This window comes from Ptiloglossa arizonensis, chromosome 11 (assembly GCF_051014685.1).
Source record: "Ptiloglossa arizonensis isolate GNS036 chromosome 11, iyPtiAriz1_principal, whole genome shotgun sequence".
Lineage (NCBI taxonomy): Eukaryota > Metazoa > Arthropoda > Insecta > Hymenoptera > Colletidae > Ptiloglossa > Ptiloglossa arizonensis.
In genome coordinates, this window is record NC_135058.1 from 4,336,454 (window position 1) to 4,359,776 (window position 23,323).

The 23,323-nt window shown below is 41.3% G+C and overlaps 1 protein-coding gene across 5 annotated transcripts in view; it reads left to right on the forward strand.

Annotated features, from left to right (window-relative positions):
- Unc-13 (unc-13) overlaps positions 1-23,323 on the forward strand; it is a 180,406-nt gene that overhangs the window by 99,641 nt on the left and 57,442 nt on the right. For 3 of the 5 annotated variants that reach the window (XM_076323091.1, XM_076323095.1, XM_076323093.1), the window contains exons 6-7: positions 2,717-2,837; positions 14,701-14,807. In XM_076323091.1, the coding sequence (XP_076179206.1) occupies positions 2,717-2,837; positions 14,701-14,807 (228 nt within the window). The remainder of the gene's footprint in view (positions 1-2,716; positions 2,838-14,700; positions 14,808-23,323) is intronic. The other 2 variants (XM_076323092.1, XM_076323096.1) reach the window with 1 other exon arrangement.

Here is a 23,323-nt window from a genome sequence, read left to right on the forward strand (position 1 = left end):
CAGCTTGCTACGAAAACGGACAATTGGAACAGAACATTGCTTGCTTGCAAAAAATTATGAAAATCAGTCGAGCTTCGTATTTATTAACAATCCACCGTAATATTCGCCTGCGCTGAAAAATATAGTGTTTCGAGGTAACTTGTATAATACCTTGAAATAGAAATATAAAATCGATATATATATATTTTGTGATGTAAACACGAGAAAGTAATTACAATTAGACCATGTGTAAAGTATCCATGAAAAGGAAAAATATCTCTGATTGGCTATAATAGTAATTATACGATTCCAAAAAAATTAAGATAGTATAGTAAATCTATGAAATATGAAAAGAAAAGATAATCATCTATACATATGTCCTTCTCTATAATTCATACATTTATCTTCAATTGTGTAATTTGTGACACTATTTTATGTCCAAAGAAACTTTTCATTACTATTCCTTTCACTTGTAGATTCTTATATTATCATCCGGAAAATGTTGAGAACTTTATTAATAAATATCGAGCTTTTAAAAAACTTTATTTTCATTTCATAAAAATTACGCAGTATTTCCCTCGATATATATTACTTGAACTGTGGAATCAGCTAATTCAACCTGAGTCGATCAATGTTCTTTTCCAAATATATTTATTAATTAGAATCAAGCGTTAAAATAAAGATATTATACATGCACGTACTTGTGAGATGTTTGTACATAGATAAGCCCACAGTTACACATCGTAATAAGTAAATAAAAGAAAAAGTTACTCCGTCAGAATTATTCCGTCGTTGCTCCGATCTATTATTCAATATACGAATGACTCGAGTCGTTCGCGACTTGACTACGTCGTATCACGGAAGTAGTTTTTACGAGCGGGGTGCGTCATAAATTTAAGACTGTCCCGTCAGGAATTTTATTAGCGGGTTAACCATCGTGAATGCAAACGGTATTTATTGTTTTTCGAAGAAGCGCCGCGACAAGAGATTAAGGAGGCCTTGTTACGTGCCCTCTCGTAAACCCGGTGCGCTGCTTGAACCTGGTACTCTATATTATATAACTGACAACATCGACCGTTCCTTAATTACGTCCACTTTGTTTCAAAATTTTCGTCGGGTGAATTTTCTTCGAGAAAATTCAACTCCCTTTCTTCCCCCTCCTTTGCATAATCTTGAATAAGAATTAACCCCACCTGCATAAAATCCACGTTTCGGATATCTTTTAAAATCTTAACCAGTCTTGTACCAAAGCTAGTCACGAAAACATCTATATAGAAATAACGTTTGGAGCAACCACGTCATCTAGTAATTTATAATCGATCAATGATGAGCATTAGTGTGGATTAAAACAGTGTGTCCATTAATTATGCAAAAAGCATCTGGAATTAACGAGTTGTTTGCTCGTGGATGTTTGAAGCTAAGAAGAGAAGTATTTTAAATAGAGAAATAATTTTACTTTACTTTTTAATATATATTTATTGGTATTTGAAAAGGGTACTAATAATACCGGTAACGATAATGATTCTAATTAATGAAAATTCAAATACAATTTAACGACAATGTTTCTCGACGATAATGATATCGTAAAATGTTGGAAACACTTCGCTGCAAGTGTCCACGATGGTAAAAGTAAGATGGAGAATGACAACTCTTGTGTTATGGGCCAGAATCTTCATGGGAACAGGCTTCGGACCATTCACCACTCTATTGCCCTATCTCAAGTTTGGAGATCGATCTCGTGTTAAAATGTATTCGTCGACGATTTCGAGTCGGGTGACTGGATGTGTTAACACGAAAAAATGGAAATAAACGTGCCAAATTCGTCTCACTTGTCCAACTGGTTCCAAAAACTATAAACTAATTTGTGAATCAATAGGTCAACCTGTAGATCAAACACGAGTCAACCTTAGTCAACCGTTCCATCTGCACACGTAAGTTGCAACTACGTATTTCAATCTTCTCGTAACTTAGAATCTATGTCTTTATCTTATATATTTAGTTTATCTTATATATTTGTTTTCATGGATAGGAGGTAACTGGAAATCCGATTCCACGTTTTCCACATCTCAATACTCTTGAGCGTTTAACTGTTCGCGAACAAGTTTTCTCGTTAGATACGTATCTCGAAGTAAAACAAATTTAAAACGCAAAACTTTCGTATCAAAACTTCCTCTTTAAATGCACAATTTAAATCATACTGGCAACCTGTGCACCTAAGTTTCCAGTATGAATGTTTCGTACTTTGTCCAATGCAGCAATCGGGTATCCGCAGTTGTTTCAATACTGCAAGAAATTACTCTTTCATTGTGTAACAAATGCGGAAGCTTCAAAGTTTATGTAGTCGAAAGTACTGTTTTATTTTTAAACGATTCGATAAAGAACGAAGACACCCGATTCTCGTACCTTCCGTTAAAATTAATTATAGAATGAAAAAATATTGAAGGGACACTTAGTCCTGTACTCACATTTTACAATCGTTCCCAACGGAAAGAAGAAATAGTTAACACGAGATTATACGCACAAAATACAAAATTCGAACAACGAGTAATATTTGCCTATTTCGTACAATTTAAACGGTTTATTCCCGAGAATAATGATTGCACAAGGGACATTTGTTCCGAACCGAGCGTTTCATTTTCTCCATTGGTGGAAGCCTCTGTCGGTTCACGAAGCCGGCTGAACTGTATCGCATTTGTTCGGGTAAGTTTTCACTCGGCGACTTGTTTCATTTTCCCAGGGGCGGCCGAGAAAAGCTCGAAGCACGGAGCCGAGGATAAGGCGAACAGCATAATCACGGCCATGAAGGACAGAATGAAGCAGAGGGAACGGGAAAAGCCGGAGATCTTCGAGCTGATCCGGTGAGTCCTTCTTAGCTCATCTTTGCCTTCTTTTCTCCTTCTTCTTCTGTCGCAGCACAGTCGACGCGACGGAAAGCTCCGTCGATCGGCAACTCACAAATTTCAGGGGAAAGGATCGACGATCCGTCCGTTGCCATTGCTCGCCAATTTTATCAGTCAAGGTTTCGTCGAATTTCGAAGCGTGTGTACCGGGTGATAAAATACGGGATCCGTTTTCAGAATCCTCGCACAAATAGAAATCGAAAAGTCCTTTACCGTTTTACGATCCGAAGCTTCGTTACCGAGATACGAGCGATCAAACTTTGCGCGGGTAACTTTCGACGCGCGCTGTTCGAATCCCAATCGGGTCACCGCGCATCGGCGCTTGCGCATGTGCGCGCTCACGCATCTCCGCGCATGAAAACTTCAACCACTTGTATCTCGATAACCACACGTCGGATCGAAAAATGGAAAAGGACTTTTCGGTTTATATTTGCGCGAAGAATCGATCCCGAAGAAAAGTCTCGTATTTATTCGTCAACCCCCTCGACGAGCGTAAAAAAATCACTGCGGTTGCACGCGTAATTCACCGCCGAACCGTAAATTATAGGATTTCACCGCGCAATTGGAGACATTCGAACACACTTGGGGTTTCCAATTACCTACGAAAGTTTGTGCATTTGCATACATTACTTACGCCACGTTCGGTCGTCTAAGACTGAAAATTTGCGCGCACAAATAACGGTATTCACTGTTGCGCCGGGACAGTGAAATAGGTGAATTTGGGTTAGCCGGCCGTCGTACAATAAAGAGCTCGAAAGCAGCCATGATCCCCGACGATTTTACGCTGTATTCTATGCCGCGTCTTTTATGCACACATCGCTGGCTTCGTGCACGGCGCGGGGCGGCCAACAAAGGAATTAAAAATATTTCTCCCCGCGTTTCGAACTGGAAAACTAAGAATGCCTGATACCCCTTTGTTTCTCCGACGAGCCACGAACGAGGGAAATTATGCCTCGTGCGACGGAGAATGCGGCTCGAGATACGCGAAACAATTGGAGAACTTGGTCTTCCGGGGAAGAAACGACGGTGAAGTTATTTCGGCCGTTATGGGTGTCCACACATGCAATTCGCGGAAGACAAATTGGCCCGAAGGGGTGTGTTTCGCGCGAGACAAATTTATTTTAGGAAAACAAAATGGCTTACGAGAGATACTTAAAAGTAACGGTCAGTGCCTGTTGTTTCATTCTTAAAAGTAATTTCGGAAGCGACTTCGCAGAATAACTTCGGTGTACACGACGAACAAGTTTCAATCGCGGAGAAATGAAAATTAAATGGCAATTATACTTGGAACATTATTTAGTTAATAGATACTTTAACGTCGGAATTGAACGGGTCGAAATTTTGCAAAAATAAACATCGTTAGTGGATAGAAGTAAACGAAAAGGCAGATAATTTTTCTTTATCTCCGTTACAAGCTCCACAATTATATTTCACCGTTGCAAAATTGAATATTTTGGCCTACGATCGATCACTTGCTTCTCTTTAGTTTTAATAATATTTAAATTCGTCCCATCAATACGTTTGAAATCTGGAAGTTCGTAATATTCGTCTAGTTCTCTTCGAGCGTATTTTTCCGGTCCTTGTAACGTTAAACTTTTTATGCATTATTTTTATCGAGTAATTACTTTCCGTCTCTTAAACGAAGAGAACTTAAACGCGAGGAAGTAATAATAAGAAGTAACACTTGATCCGAAGTTGCCTCGTTAAAATTAATACGAGTACCTCCGGGGACTGAAAATCCTTTGCATTTTTATATTCATGCACGCGCGGCCATTGTGATTATTAATGCTGTGATTAAAACGTAAGGAGACACGGGAGAAGCTGCAATACCTTTCTTCGATATTACTGACCCACTTAACCCCGTAAAATTTCCCGATACCGGTACTACAGAAAAATCCTTTCAATACATTTTCTAAGAGCCGAATATTAGATTACTCGCGTCATATTCAATTCATAATTCTCGCCTAATAAATTTATAAGCTCGTTTAAAAGTTCTCCCCGATATCTCAAGTTCGATGTTCAATTATGATAAATTCTAGTCCCTGTTCACGAAGCGGTGGAAGTTTATAAATTTACATTACAATTTAATAGAAACCGATCTTCGAATCCCGAGACGCGAAACGGAGGTTTCGAAAATGGCCGACGAAATTCTCGCGTATTTTAACGCGGTCCGAATGTAATAAAAAATGTTTAACGCGCTCCCATCGCAATAAAGAATTTGAACACGCGATAGAATACGCAATATCCGCGCGAAAAAGTGTTTTCATCTTCGTAAAAACGCGCCATGAAATCTTTCCTCCGTCAGCACTTCGTCCAACTTACCCTAGTTCTTTCATCCCGCTTTCTTTCAGTTTATATTTTGCATTGTACAGTTACTTCGAGGTTAGGTTCAAAAGCGGCGGTACTCGCGCCATTATTCCGTTATCGCGCGTACACGTTACCTTTTCCAGTTTGCTCGATAAAAACGTAAGAATAACGACAATTAATCACGACGAAGACAAAGGACAATAATTTACCCCGGTTTCAAGGTAACGCGAGTTCCTGGCCGCGTCGAACATCGCGTTACGAAAATTAATAACTTCGACGTGTTTACAATCGAACACGTGATCCCCGGGACGTGAAACGTAAAATGATGTATCACGTTTACTCGATCCGAAATTCGTTAAAAGCGTCCATTCGTGCCACGAAGCTTAATATTCCATCTTCCGGTGTGTAATTTACCTTTGAGTCGATATCGACACCGAGTTGTATGTACGGTTGACAGGCGTTAAATAAATGGATGCTCGGGTTGGAAAGATCCGTGGAGCATTTTCTCGTCGCAGCTTCGCGACAACGTCAAAGGGACGATGCAGATCTGTAAAGGAGGACTCGATCAATCGGGATTACGCTTCTGGTTATAAAGCTTCAGAATTTCCCGCGATGTCGAGATCATCGATCACATCGAGCTCTCGAGTTTGTCGTACGAAACGTTGGGTCACGGAATACGTGAAATCGCTTCGAATACGGAGAATCGTTTAACGCTTCGCTCGCGAACCAATGGTCAGTTCTCCGTTCTGCAAATGTTAACGATTGTTGTTCCCGACCGGGACGACAAAATACGATATTGTATGAGAAACGTGTTACCTTGTACGGGATTATTTTCGAGATGTAAAATTTCATCGAAGAATTCCCCGAATTTTTGCCAGTGTTCGATAAAATTTACATTTTTTTAAATTTTAACCGATCGGATTAAACGGAACTTTGATTCCCTATCGAAAGTTCGATGCAACATCTAACAGATCACGATGTACGAATCGGAATTGAGAACGTTTAGTCGTTACGAGCACTTTATTTAACATTTTCCATCTTAATTTTGCTCGCTCGTCTTTTGGATTTATTCGTAACTTTTATTTCGGTAACACCGTGATTATTAACGTGACCCATTTTTACCCGGGAATTTACTATTTATTTCCTTCTCAGTGTGGACCGGTTTTGAAACTTTTCGGTAAGGCTGCTTAACACAAATAATGTGTACGAGAAACGAGGAATCACGAAAATCAGAAAGTATGTGTTTCTTTAATTCTTTTAAACTAGATTTTAACCATAGTGTAATCTCTTAACTGAGATAAATTTGAGATAGTGAATGGTATTGATACAAAAACTGGTATTTAAATTATCCACATTTTTCTACGTTAAACATTCTTCTTACCTCCTCCTTTAAGGCTGCTTCCAAACGTTCCTTAGATTCTCGTAGAAGAGGTTTCTAACCTCAAAAATGTGCAATGGTGCACTCTTTAGCTCCCTCTTCCAACTATTATAATTTCTAGTATTCTCGAATACATTTAACGTTGCTTTTTCACTATTCTTTCTTCTTTCCCAAATAACCTAAAGGGCTCTACTAAAATATCAAACATTGAATTAATTTTTAATCACGGAAAGTGTTTCAGCCTCGTTGCTCTCGGTCGACTCGCCCGTCAGGGAAACTTGTTACGCAAATACGGATCGGTTGTTTCCTCTGCACATTTATGTTTATCACGAAGAAGCATCGTAGTGCGCGCGACATCGTTCACGATGCAACAATAAATCATACATTTTACACGCGCGTTAGATGTTCTTTCTCGCTCGCGCGCACGTTGAATGTCACGTTGGACATAATTCGTGTATTCGTTTCCAATGATACGCGGAATTTTCAAGTGGCCAGCATCAGAGTCGACGTTTCGAACAGTTCATTTATGGCAGCTGCCGCATATCATGTACTCGTGACGTTTTTTATCCACCAGCGAGGCCAGCTCTTCTTGCTTGTCAATCCGTACCGTATTTTAAAAAATGCTTTACGACCGATACACATGCACGCATCGAAATCGGTACAGCTTTTAAGCGAGAATCTTCTCCTTTTTTTTTTGGCTCTGGAAAAAACAACGGAGTGATAAATTTCGACCCAGAGAGTCCATCAAACTTGACGAAATATTTTTCCACCGGTTTTTCGAACATATCTATAAATTCGCGTCGCTTTTGTGTCTCGTGCTTTGCGGTTTCTTTGAGAAAAAAAAATCGTTTACATTAAAGATCGTAACGCAAATAGTTTCCTTGCGCGCGAAAACGTAGACACGACTTCTTGGTGATCTTCATATATTTTTCAACTTTTGAATCCACATGGTCACGGAACTGCATTTTTATTTCTCGTTCACAAATATCATCAGCAACGTGTTACTTAGCAACTGTTGCGTTTCTACGATATATTTTTGTCAATCTTAATTCATTTCCCAAACGATATCTACCGATTATAAAGAATAAAATAATTCGTTTGAAATTTTATTTGCAATTTTCAAAAATAACCATGTATTTAAGGGTTAGGTATAATTACATACGTGTATCTATCGTGTCCAATTGAACAATGTAGCACACAAAAGTAAATAAGAGAAAAATAATAAAGTTACCCTCGAAGTCGGTCTAAGTACCTAATGGTTTGTAGTTTCGGTTTACAGTTACGAAAGGGGTCGGAATTTCGCTTTTAATTTTCACCGGAATCGTAATACTTTTTCGGATGAAGCGTATAAAGAAAACGGGTCGCGGAACAATGGCGGAAAATCGATGCAACGAGGTGGACGGGAGAGAAAAAATTAAATTTACCGCGCGGATATTCAATATCGATGATAATACGGTAACGAATAATGGAAAACACTGTTTGGCGAAAAACGGAATACGTTGTGTCTCAGACGGCTGTACTGACACACTTTTGCACGTTTCTCTCCTCGATCCGTGGTATTATTCTACCCAGATGAAAATGTAGGGTAAAAAAAAAAAAAAAAAAAAGAAAAAGGGGGGGGACTCGCGCTTTTCGGTTTCACACGACCCTCGTACATTCTACAACGAACGCGATAAAAAATTGTGACACATTTACTCGGTGAAACTCGCGAAATCACGCTATACCCCGTGTGGTACATTGTACACACGTTGCGAGAGATAAATAGAAGTAAATTTTTGAGAGGAGCGTTTAAATACCCTGAAGGAGGATACGTGACAAATTCGGAGCACGTGGCACACCATCGTAAACTTAACTTAAACGCGAATTGTTAATTTCTCGTTGTCTCGCCTACACGATCGATCTGTATCATTATTACAAATGAGAGAATCGTCTAAATTTGAATCGAAGGAATTGTAACTTACTCGTTATTTCAGTTACTATTTCGTTTATTATTCTACTCTCTTTCTCGTTATTATTGTATTCAATTTTTAATTATTGCATCAACCGTCCACCGTGACGAACGTTCAAAATTAAATACACGGGATAAACTTTCAACGAAATTTACATTTCGAACAATTACAAACGTTCGAGCAAAAATACAACGATCGGGTGACTCTAACTTGGAATTCAAACTTATAACTGAAGAAGAAACTTGATTAAACATCGGCTAGAGTAACAACTGTTTTAACCGAAGTGAAGAAATTTATACTTCTTATATAAATGAAAATCAATACTTTTCTACATAATTACGCTACCGATCTCGAAACTAGAAATGGTAGCAAAGTTTCCAACGACGAATCAGGGTGCGAATGTCACAATGGAAGGTCGACTCGGAAATGTTTAGTTAGAATGAGAGATACGTCGCGCAAGAAAAGTATTGTAAATCGACTCGTTTCTATTTCGATTGTGTCATAAATATTCAGATCGCGTCCGTTGGAAGCACCAGACGAAACAATGGACTCTGTCGTTCACCGTAAGTCCCTTGAATTTGTATTATCGACTTGTACCGGCGGGATATCGATCGGGCGCATTATCAGTTATTAAGTAATCAACGATTGGTGCACAGGTCGGAATTGCAATTTCCGTGATCGATTGTCGAGGAAAATCGTCGCTGTCTCAAACGCTCGAAACCTCGTTGGCATGTTCGAAAGCTTTCGTAGGTATAAATCGGTTAATAATAATGCAACCGATCGAGCTGATAAATCCACCGCACATGGCATAATCGATACGATGCCATCCTAATCGCATCTTCTCACGCTGGGAAATTAATCAGCGATGCAGCTGCCTTCCAACAGGCTATTACTGACGATCCACCGCTCATTAGCCAGGATTCCCTAATTATACAACACTAGTTCGGATTAGTTAATGATACAGTGCGATCACGCGTCTACAAGAATCTCGAAATTCTTAAAAATCTCATTACGGGAAAAATAATAACGGAGCGAAGCTACCTTTTACGAATTTAATCATCGTACGGTTATTTTCACTTTTTACGGTTCGACGATATCGATTGGAAATTGAACGAAAATAAACGGTGCAAAGGTTGTTCGTTGAATTTTATGCAATTTGGAAACGATCGACGGTTCTGCGGGTTCGATCGTTGTTTAGAATATCAATTAATTCGCGAATGAAATCAAATTCGCGCAATAGAAACTTTATCGCGTATAGTGTATTAGATTGTTACCGAATGAGAAAACTATTTTATTTCGAAGAAATATTATTCGTTACGATTGAATGTATTAGATGTATAACGATTTAGAATTATAGATGTAACTCTGCTTTCCATATTAGGAAAGATGTATAACACTGAGAAGATTGTACAACAATCGTTTAAATTATAAACGCGTTAACATTTTTAACGACCTTCGAAGAAACGCAAAGTATTTGCCATGACTTTGAAAACAATTGTCTTTCGATGAAATTTTACGTGCTCGCAAGATTTTTAGACTTCCCTTGAGAAACGTTTTTCACATTTTTCGTATTTCACGTCAAAATGATCACTTTTTGCTTTTAACTTCCTTGATTAATGATTCCATCAAATAGTTACATAGTTTTTGTACCGGGTTCCAAAGTAGCGCTCGGAAGAAATTATCGAGTAGTTCTTATCCTTTGCTTAATAGCCACAATGCAATTACCTTGGAATCTTGATACAAGATACAAATGGACGATTCAATAGAACGCATACAAAAACAAAGATAACTCGGTCGTTCCTTCGAGTGGTTACGGTTTAAAAGTACACGAACGGAAGCTGTGAATTGATACAAAATTAAACATTGATACTGAAACTGAGTACAAACGGATACGCACGAGAAACTTTCTGAAACGATCGGAAAGAAGTCGCGAAAAGGGACGATAATATTTTTATAAATTTATATACATTTCAATTTGACTAGAAATTATTTTCGTACGAAACAATGAGATTCGTTGACTTTGTACTTTACTCGATAACGTCTTCCATTTCGTGGACTTTATTTTCCACGAGATTACAGCTACGAATAAACGTTACGTAGGTCGTTGTACTTCGATCTTAAAAGTCGAACGTATCGAGGTATCGCTCCTCCAAATGTCAAGCACGTTCTAAAATCTCGGTAAAAATGATTAAGTGATCGGTGTACAGACTAATGAAGTCCAAGGTTAATTAATATTGCTTCCGCGTTCAGGAATCCGCCCAGTTGTTCGAGCTGATAACGCGGATGGAGGATCGATTAAATTTCGATCGATAATTCCGCGTGTACCGCTTTCGTTATCGCGGAGCTCGGTACTTTCTCGTCGGGTATTAATTAATAGAACAGCCGGCGCGATCGTTAGAACGAATTACCGCGGGAGGAATAAATAAAACGTCGCGTTTACTTGCCCTCGAAGTCTCAGTAGCGCCCTTACCCTTCGTTTCAAGTCCAGCTCGATGGAAAAAGTATCGATTTCTCGAAGTTCAGGGTTGAACATTGAAAAGTCGCAAACTTTGAATATTTCGAACGATTTAATCGTTGAACGAACAGAATTTGAATTATACAGATGGAAATAAAAAATGAAAGAACTATTTAACAAGAGTGAAATAAGTAATTATTTTAGGTTTGTAGAAAAATAACATAAATGTCAATAGATGATAGGAATTTAGAAATAATGCTTGTATGTAAATATGTAAATAATTATTGTAATAGGTTTCGAAAATTTTACTCGAAAATTAACTTCAATTCCAAAGAGTCACTCGATCTCTTTCACAATATTTCAAAATGTTCAGACAGATTAAATTGTTGCGATAAAATATTTCTTCGGGAGATATTTACATCTTTTGAAACGTACCTATCTAAGTTTACTAGTCCAGCCAAGTATTTTGTTTCGCGTTTTCAATTCATGGTTTAGATTTGCTCAGAAAATTAACATGGAAGTGAATGTCCCGAAAGTTTAAATTTGATACCAGAAAATAGCAAGGAATTCCAGAATAATAGTAAGAGAGGACAGATATTTTTCCTCTCCTTGCATACATAGTACATCGACACAGAGTAAGGAAACAGGAAACACAATTCCCTCAGTCACTAAGAAATACATCTACCTCTGTCGCATACAAATTTCCCAATAAAATAACACCGACGATAATGTTAACCAGAAGTATACCTCGTGACGAAAACGTGACACAATCTTTCAAAAGACACAGGTAGAATATTACGATGCTCTGTAAAACATAAAATATCACGATCCAATACACATGAAACATTACGATTCTTCAAAAAACATTAGTAAAAAGAACTGTATACACTGTCGGAAATATAAATACACTTTTGAAACAACAGAAACTTGGACAGATATTTCTACAAACAAATATTTACAATTACACAAAATATTACTCGTTAATATAAAAAACTATATAGAAGCAAAAGACTGAGAATTACATTTAATACAAAATATTAACGATATCTCTACAAACAAAAATTTACAATTACATAAATTATATCAGAGCGACAAGACTGAGAATTACAATAGTTGAACAAATTATTGCAAACACCTTAAAATTACTCACTCGAAATTCGATTAAGAATAGAATTAAAAGTATACTTAAAACAGTATTCTCATTCCTAAAGAAACGTACTGTGATAGTAATATCTTCCTACTATTTTAAATTTTCTACAATGTAAAGAATATACACCGGAAAATGTATAATTCTTTCTAGGTCTTAACCATTCGATCGCCCACTGTTCGGTACAAAATATAAACGTTTGAAACAATATTACACGCCGGTTCTGACCCACAAACTTTCATTCTCAGTAAGTAATGTAATATGATGCACAAACGAGGGTAACGCTCCGCAACTTGGTTCGTGAAAAATAGAAAAATGACGTCCGGTGGTCGAGTACGCGCGTTACTCCGGCGACAAAGATTTTCGTTAGGCAACGCTCGTCGAAATCAACGTCGAGACGAGGACAAAGCGGAATCGAGGTGGCATGTACGATGTCGGTGACGATGCACACGGGACAATACGATCGGGATAGCGATCTCTTTGAGCGAACCGAGCCGGTCAAAAGGGGCGAAGCAATGGCGACTGCGAACCAAGGGAAAAAGATACGAGGACGAAACTCGTGAAACGAACCGAAAACCTCGTACTTTGCACAAGGCCGGGTCTCGTCTTCTCTGAAAGGAAAAATCGTCTCGTTCGCGACGTCCCGACGACTCCTCTGCTCGAAGACACCCACGACGGAAGTATTAGTTTCATTTCTCGATCGGTTTCCATTTTCCTCGCGCGAAACGCCATCGGGACAATCAACGCCCTCGTTAACGGTCCGATCGATTACCGTGTCGAGTTTTAATTGCAGAAGCGCGTGTCCACAACTCTTTGAAAATATTCGTCAATGAACCCGATCGGACCGGCTGACGATGCTGGCGACCCGACGCCGACGAACACGCGGCGTCGACCCCTTCATTTATGCGGGACCACGACGAGATATCGGCTTTTCGATAAACAGAGTTATTTATCGGACTCGAATGGTAACGAGGGGCAAATTTTCACCGCCCCCCCCCTCTCACTGGCCGGATAAATTGTCCCCCTTTTTGTAGCTCTAAGAAGGGAGCCTCGTGTCTCGAGAAACGTGGATAATTTTTTAGAATGTTTTTTGCAGGACGCGAAGTAGCAAACTGGAAATATTTTTCATCACAACGCGTGAGTTATTTCACGTAATTGGTGCCGATGATTCGCGAGTTATTGGTAATTTTTCGGTGCTCGTATGAGAAGAGTCGACCTAGTAATTGGAAACGAAAGACGCAAGTAGATTATTGTTCTATGTAAGAAATCAATGTTTCTTGCACGAGACACGAGGAAACCCCTTTAAAAGTTGATAAAAGTCGAATCGATTTGGCTATATTGAAACGTAAGAAGATGGAAACAGTGATCTCGGTTCTCGTATAATTTAGTGAGCGTAATTAGGCTTCCATCGCGGATCTTCGACTCGATGAACGAAAAGATTAAACGGAGCTTCGTCGGGAAACATCGTGCACCAGAGAGTCGCGCGTAACGTGAACTATCCACGAGGAAACTGGTTGCGTCCTCTGATGATCAGCAATCGACCGTAATATAGCAGAATATCTGAAAATCTACCTAACCTATTTGTAGCGGAGACTTTAACCGCCATTTTAACGAACAGTGTACGAAATCTCTTCGCCGAATCTACGAACGAGGTACGTACAGTCTGCAGTAGAAAATATTGCGTTGTTTCGAAAAAATAATTATGCGATGGAAATAGCTTCTTCTTGAGCAAAGACATAGGAACGACTTCTAGGTTATGTTTATAGGTTATTTTAACTTTGAAACAGACATGGTTGCAAAACTGCGATATTATTTTTCGTTCAGACAGATGTCATTAGGTACAATATACTTTTATCGATTTCAATTTACTTCTCGATCGCTATCTACATATTGTAAAGAACGAAACAATTCTTTTCAATTTTATTTGCACCTTTGGAAACCAACTGTGCAAGTAAGTAAGCGAACTGATTTAAAACTTCGGTGTAGGTATATACAGTTATTTATCGTGTCCAATTCGGCAAGGTAGTACGAAAAAAAAAACAGAAATAAAAAAAAGAAACGAATAAAATTACCCTCGAAGTCGTTTCGGTGCCTCGGTTCGCAAGAGAGACACTATTCCCAGCGTGTCGTCGGCTGGAAAGCTCGCAACGTTGTCACACGTTGCACACGAAGAAACATTGCCGAGGAACGAAGAGGGCGCAACCGTTTCACGCGCGAACGAAAAATAAGGAAAACGAACGATGAGAGAGTCCCGTTTAAAATCACAGAAAGTCCGCTAAGCGGTGGTGGAAAAGCTGTGTAGCTCGTTCAGGGGGCCCCCTTGACATACGTGTAACCATCCCACAATGGAATTACACGGGGCGGCTGAAAGTGGGCGGTTGCATTACGCGCGACCCTCGACGCACAATGAACCGCGAACGAGAAAGAGAACAATAGTTAGAGTCGAACGCTCTCGCTCGCGTTCCAAGAAAAGTGGCTTCTCTGACCAAGAGAAAGAGAGAGAGGGGAAAAAGAGACGGGACAGGTAGGACGAGATCTAGGCCGTTGGCACAGCTCATGTGAAAGAAAGTCTCGTCGGAGTTTAGGTCAGTCTTCGGGGTCGACGAGGAGGCACATACGGGTCACATGACGTCGGTGAAGCAGTCGGTTCTGGACGGTACCAGCAAGTGGTCCGCGAAGATCGCCATTACAGGTTTGTGGCCAGCTCGTTGCGCCCGCCGCCGGCCATGACCGGTTCTTTTTTTCTGCACCCCCTACGTGCAACGAAACGGATGAAAACGCGCGGCGCTCGATTCTACACGTCTGTCTTATGATACGATACAACATATGTGTACCACCTATGTGCCTCGATGTTATGATTACTGTTATTATTTTCTGTGAAATACCGCGCGCGCCAAGATTCACGCCTAACCTCTAAACCGAGCCCCCCACCACTCGACCCTGTCTCTGTTTGTTTTCCCACTTTGCCGCTTCCACGCCCTCCACATTTGCGCATCCGTGTGTTGTACGTGATCACTACTTTGTACCGTCTCTCATTGTTTCTTACTTGCGTTTCCGCTCACTAAACACCGTTTTTCTTCTCTTTTTCTTTTCTGTGTGTCTTTTTTTTTTTTTTTTGTTTTTTTACTTATCGATCCTTCTGTTCTACTTGCGCATCGTTTATTATTTCTTTCCAATCATCGGCGTAACTGACGCTCTCTGCCGGCTGCTGCTGTGTTGTATTTATGACTGTCACCATTGATATCTAATCTATTTCTCTATTGTATAGCGATTTTTGGCTGTGCCGTTTGTCGGAATGCACCCGTTCCTCGCATATGTGTGCATAGAGAGAGAGAGAGCTCCGCGACTAGAAAGGTGTTACGCGAACGCGACGCACGAGCGTCGTTGGACAATTTTCATCACCGGGGCTTCCCCGGATCGAGTTCTTCCCTCGAATCGGCGCGTTATCTCTCGTTACACGTTTTCGTTCCGTTTCGTTTTCTTTCTCCGTTTCGCTTGTGCGCTCTCGCTTCTCTCTGTCTCGCTGTGCGTCTGTTTCACGTTCACACGATTCTTTTTTTTTTTTTGTTTCTTTCGAGGGAAGAAACGATCGCGCGAACCGACAAGGAACGAAGAAAATTGTCCGCGACGACGGGGAACGCTCGTGTTCGAAAAAGTTGCAACTGCGCCGTTAAACGTGCGCATGTCTACATGCAATCTATTGCGTCGCTCGCTAGAACCGAGCGAAGGAATCTCAACTCTCGCGGCCATTGTCGGGAAAACGATCGGTGTGTGTGTAGAGAAAATACGATATTGGGCGCGACGACGATGCACTTGGACGCGTGGTTCGTTGCACGGCGAGCGTACCGACCAATGGGGCGGGGGGTAGATGAAAATGGTGTTCTTCGCGGGGCGAGGGGACTCCCGCGAGTATCGTTTCACCGACTAGGCTCTCGTAGTTGCGGGCTGAGTAGTGGACGTAGATTAACGCATCATGCGCGGACAAATTCAATTCGAAACACCACCGACCAGTCTACACGCATGGCACGAAATTGAATCGAGTATATACAGGGACGCGTCGCGGTGAACGGTACCATCGAGGTGAAAACGATTCTCCGTGGTCAAACAAATCGAAAACATGGAACGACAATTTCTCGTCGGAGGCTCTCGAGTAAACCGAGCCTCGGAAATACGCCGAGCGACTTGGTTACGGTCACGGGAACATCGATTGACCGCTCAAGGTCACCGCGGGATTACCCCCTCCACCGTCTTCTCGCGCAGCCTCGCGAGCATCGCTGCGAAAGTAACGTGGACAACGTTCGGTGTAACTTTTCTTTTCCTGATTGTAACTTCGCCGAGCTTGGTCGCGTTTATAAACGAACGAAGTGAACGAAGTTTACGAAGTTTACAAAGTTTACGAAGTTATCGTGTAGCGACGTTCGTGGTAACTTCGAACTTCTTTATTCGATTAATTAGGAAAGTGTCGCACGGTATCTGCGTTCATGCGTATTTAATGGAAAGAAATGGAATTTTTTCGTTGCAAATATTTTGCACCTCGTGTACGAAGCAATACAAGGCCCGGAGTATCTCCTCGTTTCGTCGTGCCATTTTTCTTCGATGGAGAACGCGAAAATGTGAAAGAGGTGGTAGCGTGCGGTGACCTTGAACGGCCGATTGATCGCGCCGAGCCTGAATCGATCCACGCGCGCGCGTACCGTGCAATTTGAAACGTCGTTTCCCGAAAACTGGAGCCTCGGACGAAAAACTACGCCCCACGTATTCGATTGTATTTTTTCGCGCGGAATCTAACCTCTGTCGTACCGCGTACCACGGAACGTCCGTATTAAAAAAAAAAAAGAAGAAAAAAAACAGAGCAAACCAAATTCCAGGCACAGCATTCAATGAATACTCTATACACACGTCAGCAAATATGATACAAAGCAAAACATCTCTATATATATATATATATGTATATATATATATAAAAATTATACACACCAAGAAATCGTACGTACGATGTGACGAACGGGTGCATATACTTCTCCACACGTCATCCCCTCGAAACACACCTAAACCTCCGTATATATCCTGTCCAATTACTCGAGCACCTCCTGTCGAACACGGTACACACAGGCGCGCGGGAATGTACACACAGCGTCGATGTTGCGCACGTGTCGGCCCCCCACCACCACCACCACCACCACCACCACCACCACACCAGCATCGTTCCACCGCCCCTCCATAATTTACATTCGTCTCTGGACGGAACGTTATCGCGAGACGACCATTAACGGCGAGGCATTAATTGGACATTTCCAGGGCATAAGTCGCGAGTCTCGTTTCGCAGATGTCTCCCACCACGTCGTTTATAGCTACCGCCATTTTTGTCTTTTCGAATCACAACGTGGCCAATTTCACGGCAGTCGCTCCCGTTTCTCTCTGCAACTCGGAAACGTTCGCGACGGGATCGATGAAATCGAGTTTACGAAGTTGTCGCTCCTTCCATCCCGTGATCGACAATTTAGCAACCGGTAGGCGAGTGGCGATAGGAGCCGGAGGTGGAGGTGGCAATTGCCACATCGGTGCCCGCTCGAGCATTCGGACGCGAGGACCGGAATACCATCTTCGAAAAGGAGCGATTCCGTGAAACAATGGTCCTCAGGTTCGTCGACTTTCGCGTACCGGGGATCGTTTCCAGTTTCCACGGAAATTCCTTCTCACGGCCCCACTCGACGTCTTCGTGGTTCGCTAAAGCCCACCACTCGTCGATGGAATGCGAATGTCCGTAGTTTTAGAATCGAAGGCACAACGGGTCGTTCGTATACGGAATTTCGTACCAAGCGGAAACCAACCATCTCCGAGTAGACGATTTCCATTCGGATCGCTACGCAACCTGACACGACGAAGAAAGAACGTCCTCTCGCGAAGACGAGACGAAACTTTTTTTTTTCTTCTTTTTTCTCTCTTCACAATCTCGCGCAACGTCGTTGTCGTAAACGCGAGATTTTCCTTGGATAATTTACGACACGTTCGATCGTACCGATGGTAACCCGTGTCGAGTTCCACGGTACCTCGAGTAATATTTCTTCGACACTGTTTGCGATGGTCGCGAACACAAACGTTTCACTTTCCTCGCGACGAAGCGATAAAGCTACCTCGATCGTGGCTGTTGTAACTCGTGGGATTAAAAAACGACGAAAGAAAAAGAAAAAAGAAAAGAAGAAGAAAGAAAAAGGAGGAAACGATCCCGAGCTGGAAACACGAGTCTCACGGATCGAGTCCGGTTACCCTCTTGGATCGTTGTAATCACGGGGCTCGCTTCAACGAGACACAGAACCCACTCCCTTTAGTCGTTTGTAACCCCCCTTGATCGAGACTCGAGCGAACTCTCGGTAAGTGGATTTGTATTCTTAGGCGTTTGTCTGTGCTAGAGCATCTAGTGTTTGCTGTATCGTTAGTCGAGTTCATCTTCGATCCCACCGATCAGACAACGACATCGATTCCTTCACACTCGGCTCCTTCATTCATCGAAGAGCGTAGTTTCGGTTAGAGGTTAGAGAAACTTCATTCGTCGTCGACCCAAACAGTCCTGCGCATCGTTAGAAATTATATAGACAATTCCCCACCCCTTCCGAGTGATTTCGATAGAAAAATGTTCAGCAACCCTCCTGTAACACGGTTTCGATCGACCTAACAATCGTAGATAATCATTGTACGGTGTAGATATTCCGTAACGGTGTGTTCGCGGAAGTTTAAGAGCAATTAACACGGAGGCTGTACCTCGTATGCATAGCAAACGCTTTCTCTCCTTCGAACTAGCGGGGAAGAACGCGATGGTTCCGTCGAGAGAGATAAATTCGAAAGTTTCGCTCCCTTTTGCGGTTAGCTCGAAAACCGATCTCGTTCGATCGTAAATTGAGAAATTTTCTCGCACGAGTTTACGGATAACGTGGAAAATAGTTTTCACCATGAGTGATTCTTTACTCGCTTAGATTCTTCGCTTAGGTATTCTACGCGGAATTAAACTTTTAAGTACAGTTGCACCAATACTTCCAGCGTTAGATTCTCACTCCTCGAAATCGCTTCGAAATGTATCCCTTTTAACGTTCGGCATTGAAGTACCGAATCTGTATTTATTTTATTCAAACTTTAACATGGTGAATTTTTGAGATTGTCAAAAAATATCGAAGCGAGATTTTTCTATTCTCTTTTTTTTTTGTAAAAGAATTTCAAATTTTCTACATAAACTTCCGCTCAACAGTTTGCAGCGCTCATTGAAAATTTCACTCTTTCGTATTAAAATTATTTAAATACCTAAAGTAAAATACGTCTCATAATTGTATTTTGTATAAGAGAAAAATTGCTTATCACAAATATTCCTTAAGTTGATCATTTGCCAAATACGTTTTTCCTGACAATTGGTTACTTACGTTAGTTGTTTCGACTCCGATACTATGTTATCGAAGCTCGATGGTAGTCATTCTTTATTAAGTAACACTTTACTCCAAGTAGCTTCAATCTTCGTCTCAAATTACATTTACGTAATAAATTGTCTAAAAGATCGAAGGTTGCTCTAAATTTTCAAGCACGTCTGTATACGCAGGTTTGTTGCGTACAACACGATTTCGTGTACCGCGTATTATAGGAGGGTTGTTCGTGTCGCGAGCGTAACCGTCTTCGACCGCGATCTGATGAAATTGAAAACAAAATCGAGTCGAAGGTAAACATCGAGCGCTTGGTTGATCAACAGACATTTTGTTCGGCAAATAGTCGGTATCGTTGCACGTGCTTCTTCGTCGAACACGTACGCGTATCGTATGTCATGCGGTTGTCCATCACGCGAGCTGGCTCTCCCTCCGTTACGGAGGAATTCAATCGAAAGTCCATTAAGGTCACATGGCAACTTGTTGTGGCTCCGTTGGCATATACCGTTGCCATTGTCAAAGCTAAGCCGGCTCTATCGGTCCGGCTTCGTGAGCCAACGCCTAACCAATGTCCTCGATGCTATGGCGACGTTTATCGGAAGCGATCTACCAGCCAGCCGTGATATATGGCCGGATTTGTTGCGCTTAAAGTTGTCGAAATTTCGGTGTCGGTCGCCCTGGGTCTCCTTCTTTCATCGATTCCAACTTCTTCGTAGCTCCCAACCGTGTACAGGGTGTACACAAGCTACGAGGCGATATTTCTTCTTAGCTGCTTCGTTTGGAAATATATTGGAAACCGTCCTCGATTTTTCGAAGTTATGGCCGGACTATCGTGGCGTTTAATGGTTTTCAAATTTCTTCTTTCATCGATTCTAATTTTTCTGTACGTCCAAATTGTATATAAGGTGTACACAAACTACAAGGCGATATTTCTTCTTAGCTGCTTGGTTTGGAAATATATTGGAAATCGTCCTCGATTTTTCGAGGTTATGGCCGGACTATCGTGGCGTTTAATGGTTTTCAAATTTCTTCTTTCATCGATTCTGATTTTTCAGTACGTCCAAATTGTATACAAAGTGTACACAAAGCGATATTTCTTCTTAGCTGCTTTGTTCGAAAATATATCGGAAACCGTCCTCGATTTTTCGAGGTTATGGCCGGACTATCGTGGCGTTTAATGGTTTTCAAATTTCTTCTTTCATCGATTCTGATTTTTCAGTACGTCCAAATTGTATACAAGGTGTACACAAAGCGATATTTCTTCTTAGCTGCTTCGTTCGAAAATATATTGGAAACCGTCCTCGATTTTTCGAGGTTATGGTCGGACTATCGTGGCGTTTAATGGTTTTCAAATTTCTTCTTTCATCGATCCTGATTTTTTCGTACGTCCGAATCGTATATAAGATGTATACAAGTTACGACGCCATATTTCTTTTTAGCTACTTTCTTTGAAAATATAGTAGAAATTAACTTCAGTTATTCAAGATTTTGACGCCTGAATTTTTGTTGCGTTTCAAATCTGACCTCTTCGTAGCTCGAAAACACATATAAAGAGTATGCAAGCTACGACATCGTATTTCGTTTAAGTTCCGAAGCTTCCTGTTCGAAAAATATTCAAACTGGAATATCTATTCTTATTTCATCGCTTTATTGGCCCAAATATGTCTCCAAAGTCACAGTTCACATTTTACGAAACGTCTTGTATAAAAGTTCGGATCTCTTGCGTTCAATATCTACCGTTCCTCTGATCTCTCGTAGATTCTCATACGCGCAACTGCAATGTCACTGGATCGGTGAGTGGTTTCAAAGTACGTTGCGCGCAGCTAAATTGATTAAATCGTCGGTTAATACACAAAGTAAATTATCGAGTGTCCATGAGAATCACTATATACATATATACACATATGTATGATTCAAATGGTCCCATTTCTGTACGAAATAATTTGCATCGAGGTTCGATTGGATAAATAATACCGGACTCGTGGAACTGCGAGCGAACACTAACCAACGAAATGAAAATAATAAAAAAAAAACAATGTACACTCGATGAAATGCTCGAAAGCTTTTAAAAGTATAAAAGAGAAACGCGTTTCGTTCCTCGAAACGGTCACAACACGTGCAATTTTCATTCGTCGCGTTGAGGAGATCCGACTTCATTTAACTTGGCGAAGCAGTTCGTTTGCGCTCGAGCGGAACGCGCGAAGTTTCTTGATCGCCGCGAACTCGGGGTCCCGGTGACATTGCAATCCTTCTTACGAGCTTTTCGAAAGCAGTATCTGTCGGAATACTTGCTAGAAAATTGTAATTCACGAAACGAACCTCGTACGTCCGAGGTAAACGTCGTTACCCATACCACATAGTCCCTTTCTTAGGTCTCGTTAACTGGATGTAGCAAGAACCGGTAATAACCGCGAGAGAATTGCTTATTTTCCGCGTTTAATCGGTGAGAAGGCTGACCGACATCTTCTGGACGATCCTCCGTTCCACGAAAGATCGAAAAACTCGGTACCAGAGCGATTGATGATGGCCCCGTTTTGTTCACATTTAACGAGGGAATTTAAACTTTGGGAATCAATCTTGTTGAGTAGTTCACGATTCTATTCGAGAAATTTATCTTCATCTTGGAGAACGATGCGCAACGCTTGGCGCTGATCGATATTTGCAACCTAATTACTTCGTAGATGTTCACAATATAAAAGTTCCCAAAGAAAACGTATCGGTTATTCGAGATTATGGATGAAGCTTCATTGGAAAATGAAAAATTCCTAACAATTTCTTTGCGTTAGGATTTATAAAAATTCTATCGTTCGACGAGAAAATTAGATTCAATTCTACGGTATTCAATTTAGGTGACGATTTTCATGATCGCTGGCAATCCGAATCGCAATGGGAATAGAAATTCTTCAGATCGAATTCCAGGGCATTGAGAATTCTATACAGGAATAGTTTCGACAAGTTGTACGGTTTAATTAACCGAATTAATCGTTTCGGTGAAATCTCAGTCTCGATTTTAGAGCAGTGAACTTTTAACCAGAGTCGGTGAAATTTTTCTCAACACCCCAAACCTGATCACTGTATCTTTCGCTAGTGGACGATAACGATTTCTTTTATCGAAACGATTGGGAAGAATTTAGTCAAATTTAAATAGTCCACTCCGTGTCGCAAAAGGATCACCGAAGCACAGCGGTTCAACTCATTCATTGTTAACCGTAGGAATCAATAACCAGGGGGAGCCTCTCTAAACAGGATCGGGCTAGAGTTATCTGTACAGCTCTGTACAGTTTTAGCGCACCTAGAGACCAATTAACAGCAGACAATTCTCTCAAGAAAGGCTACGCTCGTCGATACGCTCCATTTGTCTATCGTTTCCTTCGATTCGATTTGAACCACTTGTCCGCAAAAGGACGCAGCTTTCGTGAACATCCACCATTCCAGACGTTCCCAGATTTCGCGAGCGGAGCTGAAGGGTTTCAAAGTTGGCGACGAGCCACGCCACGCCACGCCACGCCACGTCACGGCACGCCAGACCACGCCATGCCACGCCACGCCACGCGGAGCAACAAGTTTTCTTATTTCCCCGCTGACAGGCTCGGGTCTAGAACGAACCGACGCTAATTCTATCGTCGCGAGGATTAACAGGTGGCGTCGGAATTACACGCAGCCGCTGTTCGTATTCGAACGACGCGATGCGTCGCGATCGATCGCACGGCTACACGAGAACCGCGTGGAATATGCAAATCGACGAAGAGTCACGGATTAACCCCGTCGAAATAAGCTTCTCCGATCCCCGTTCTCAAAGAGAATT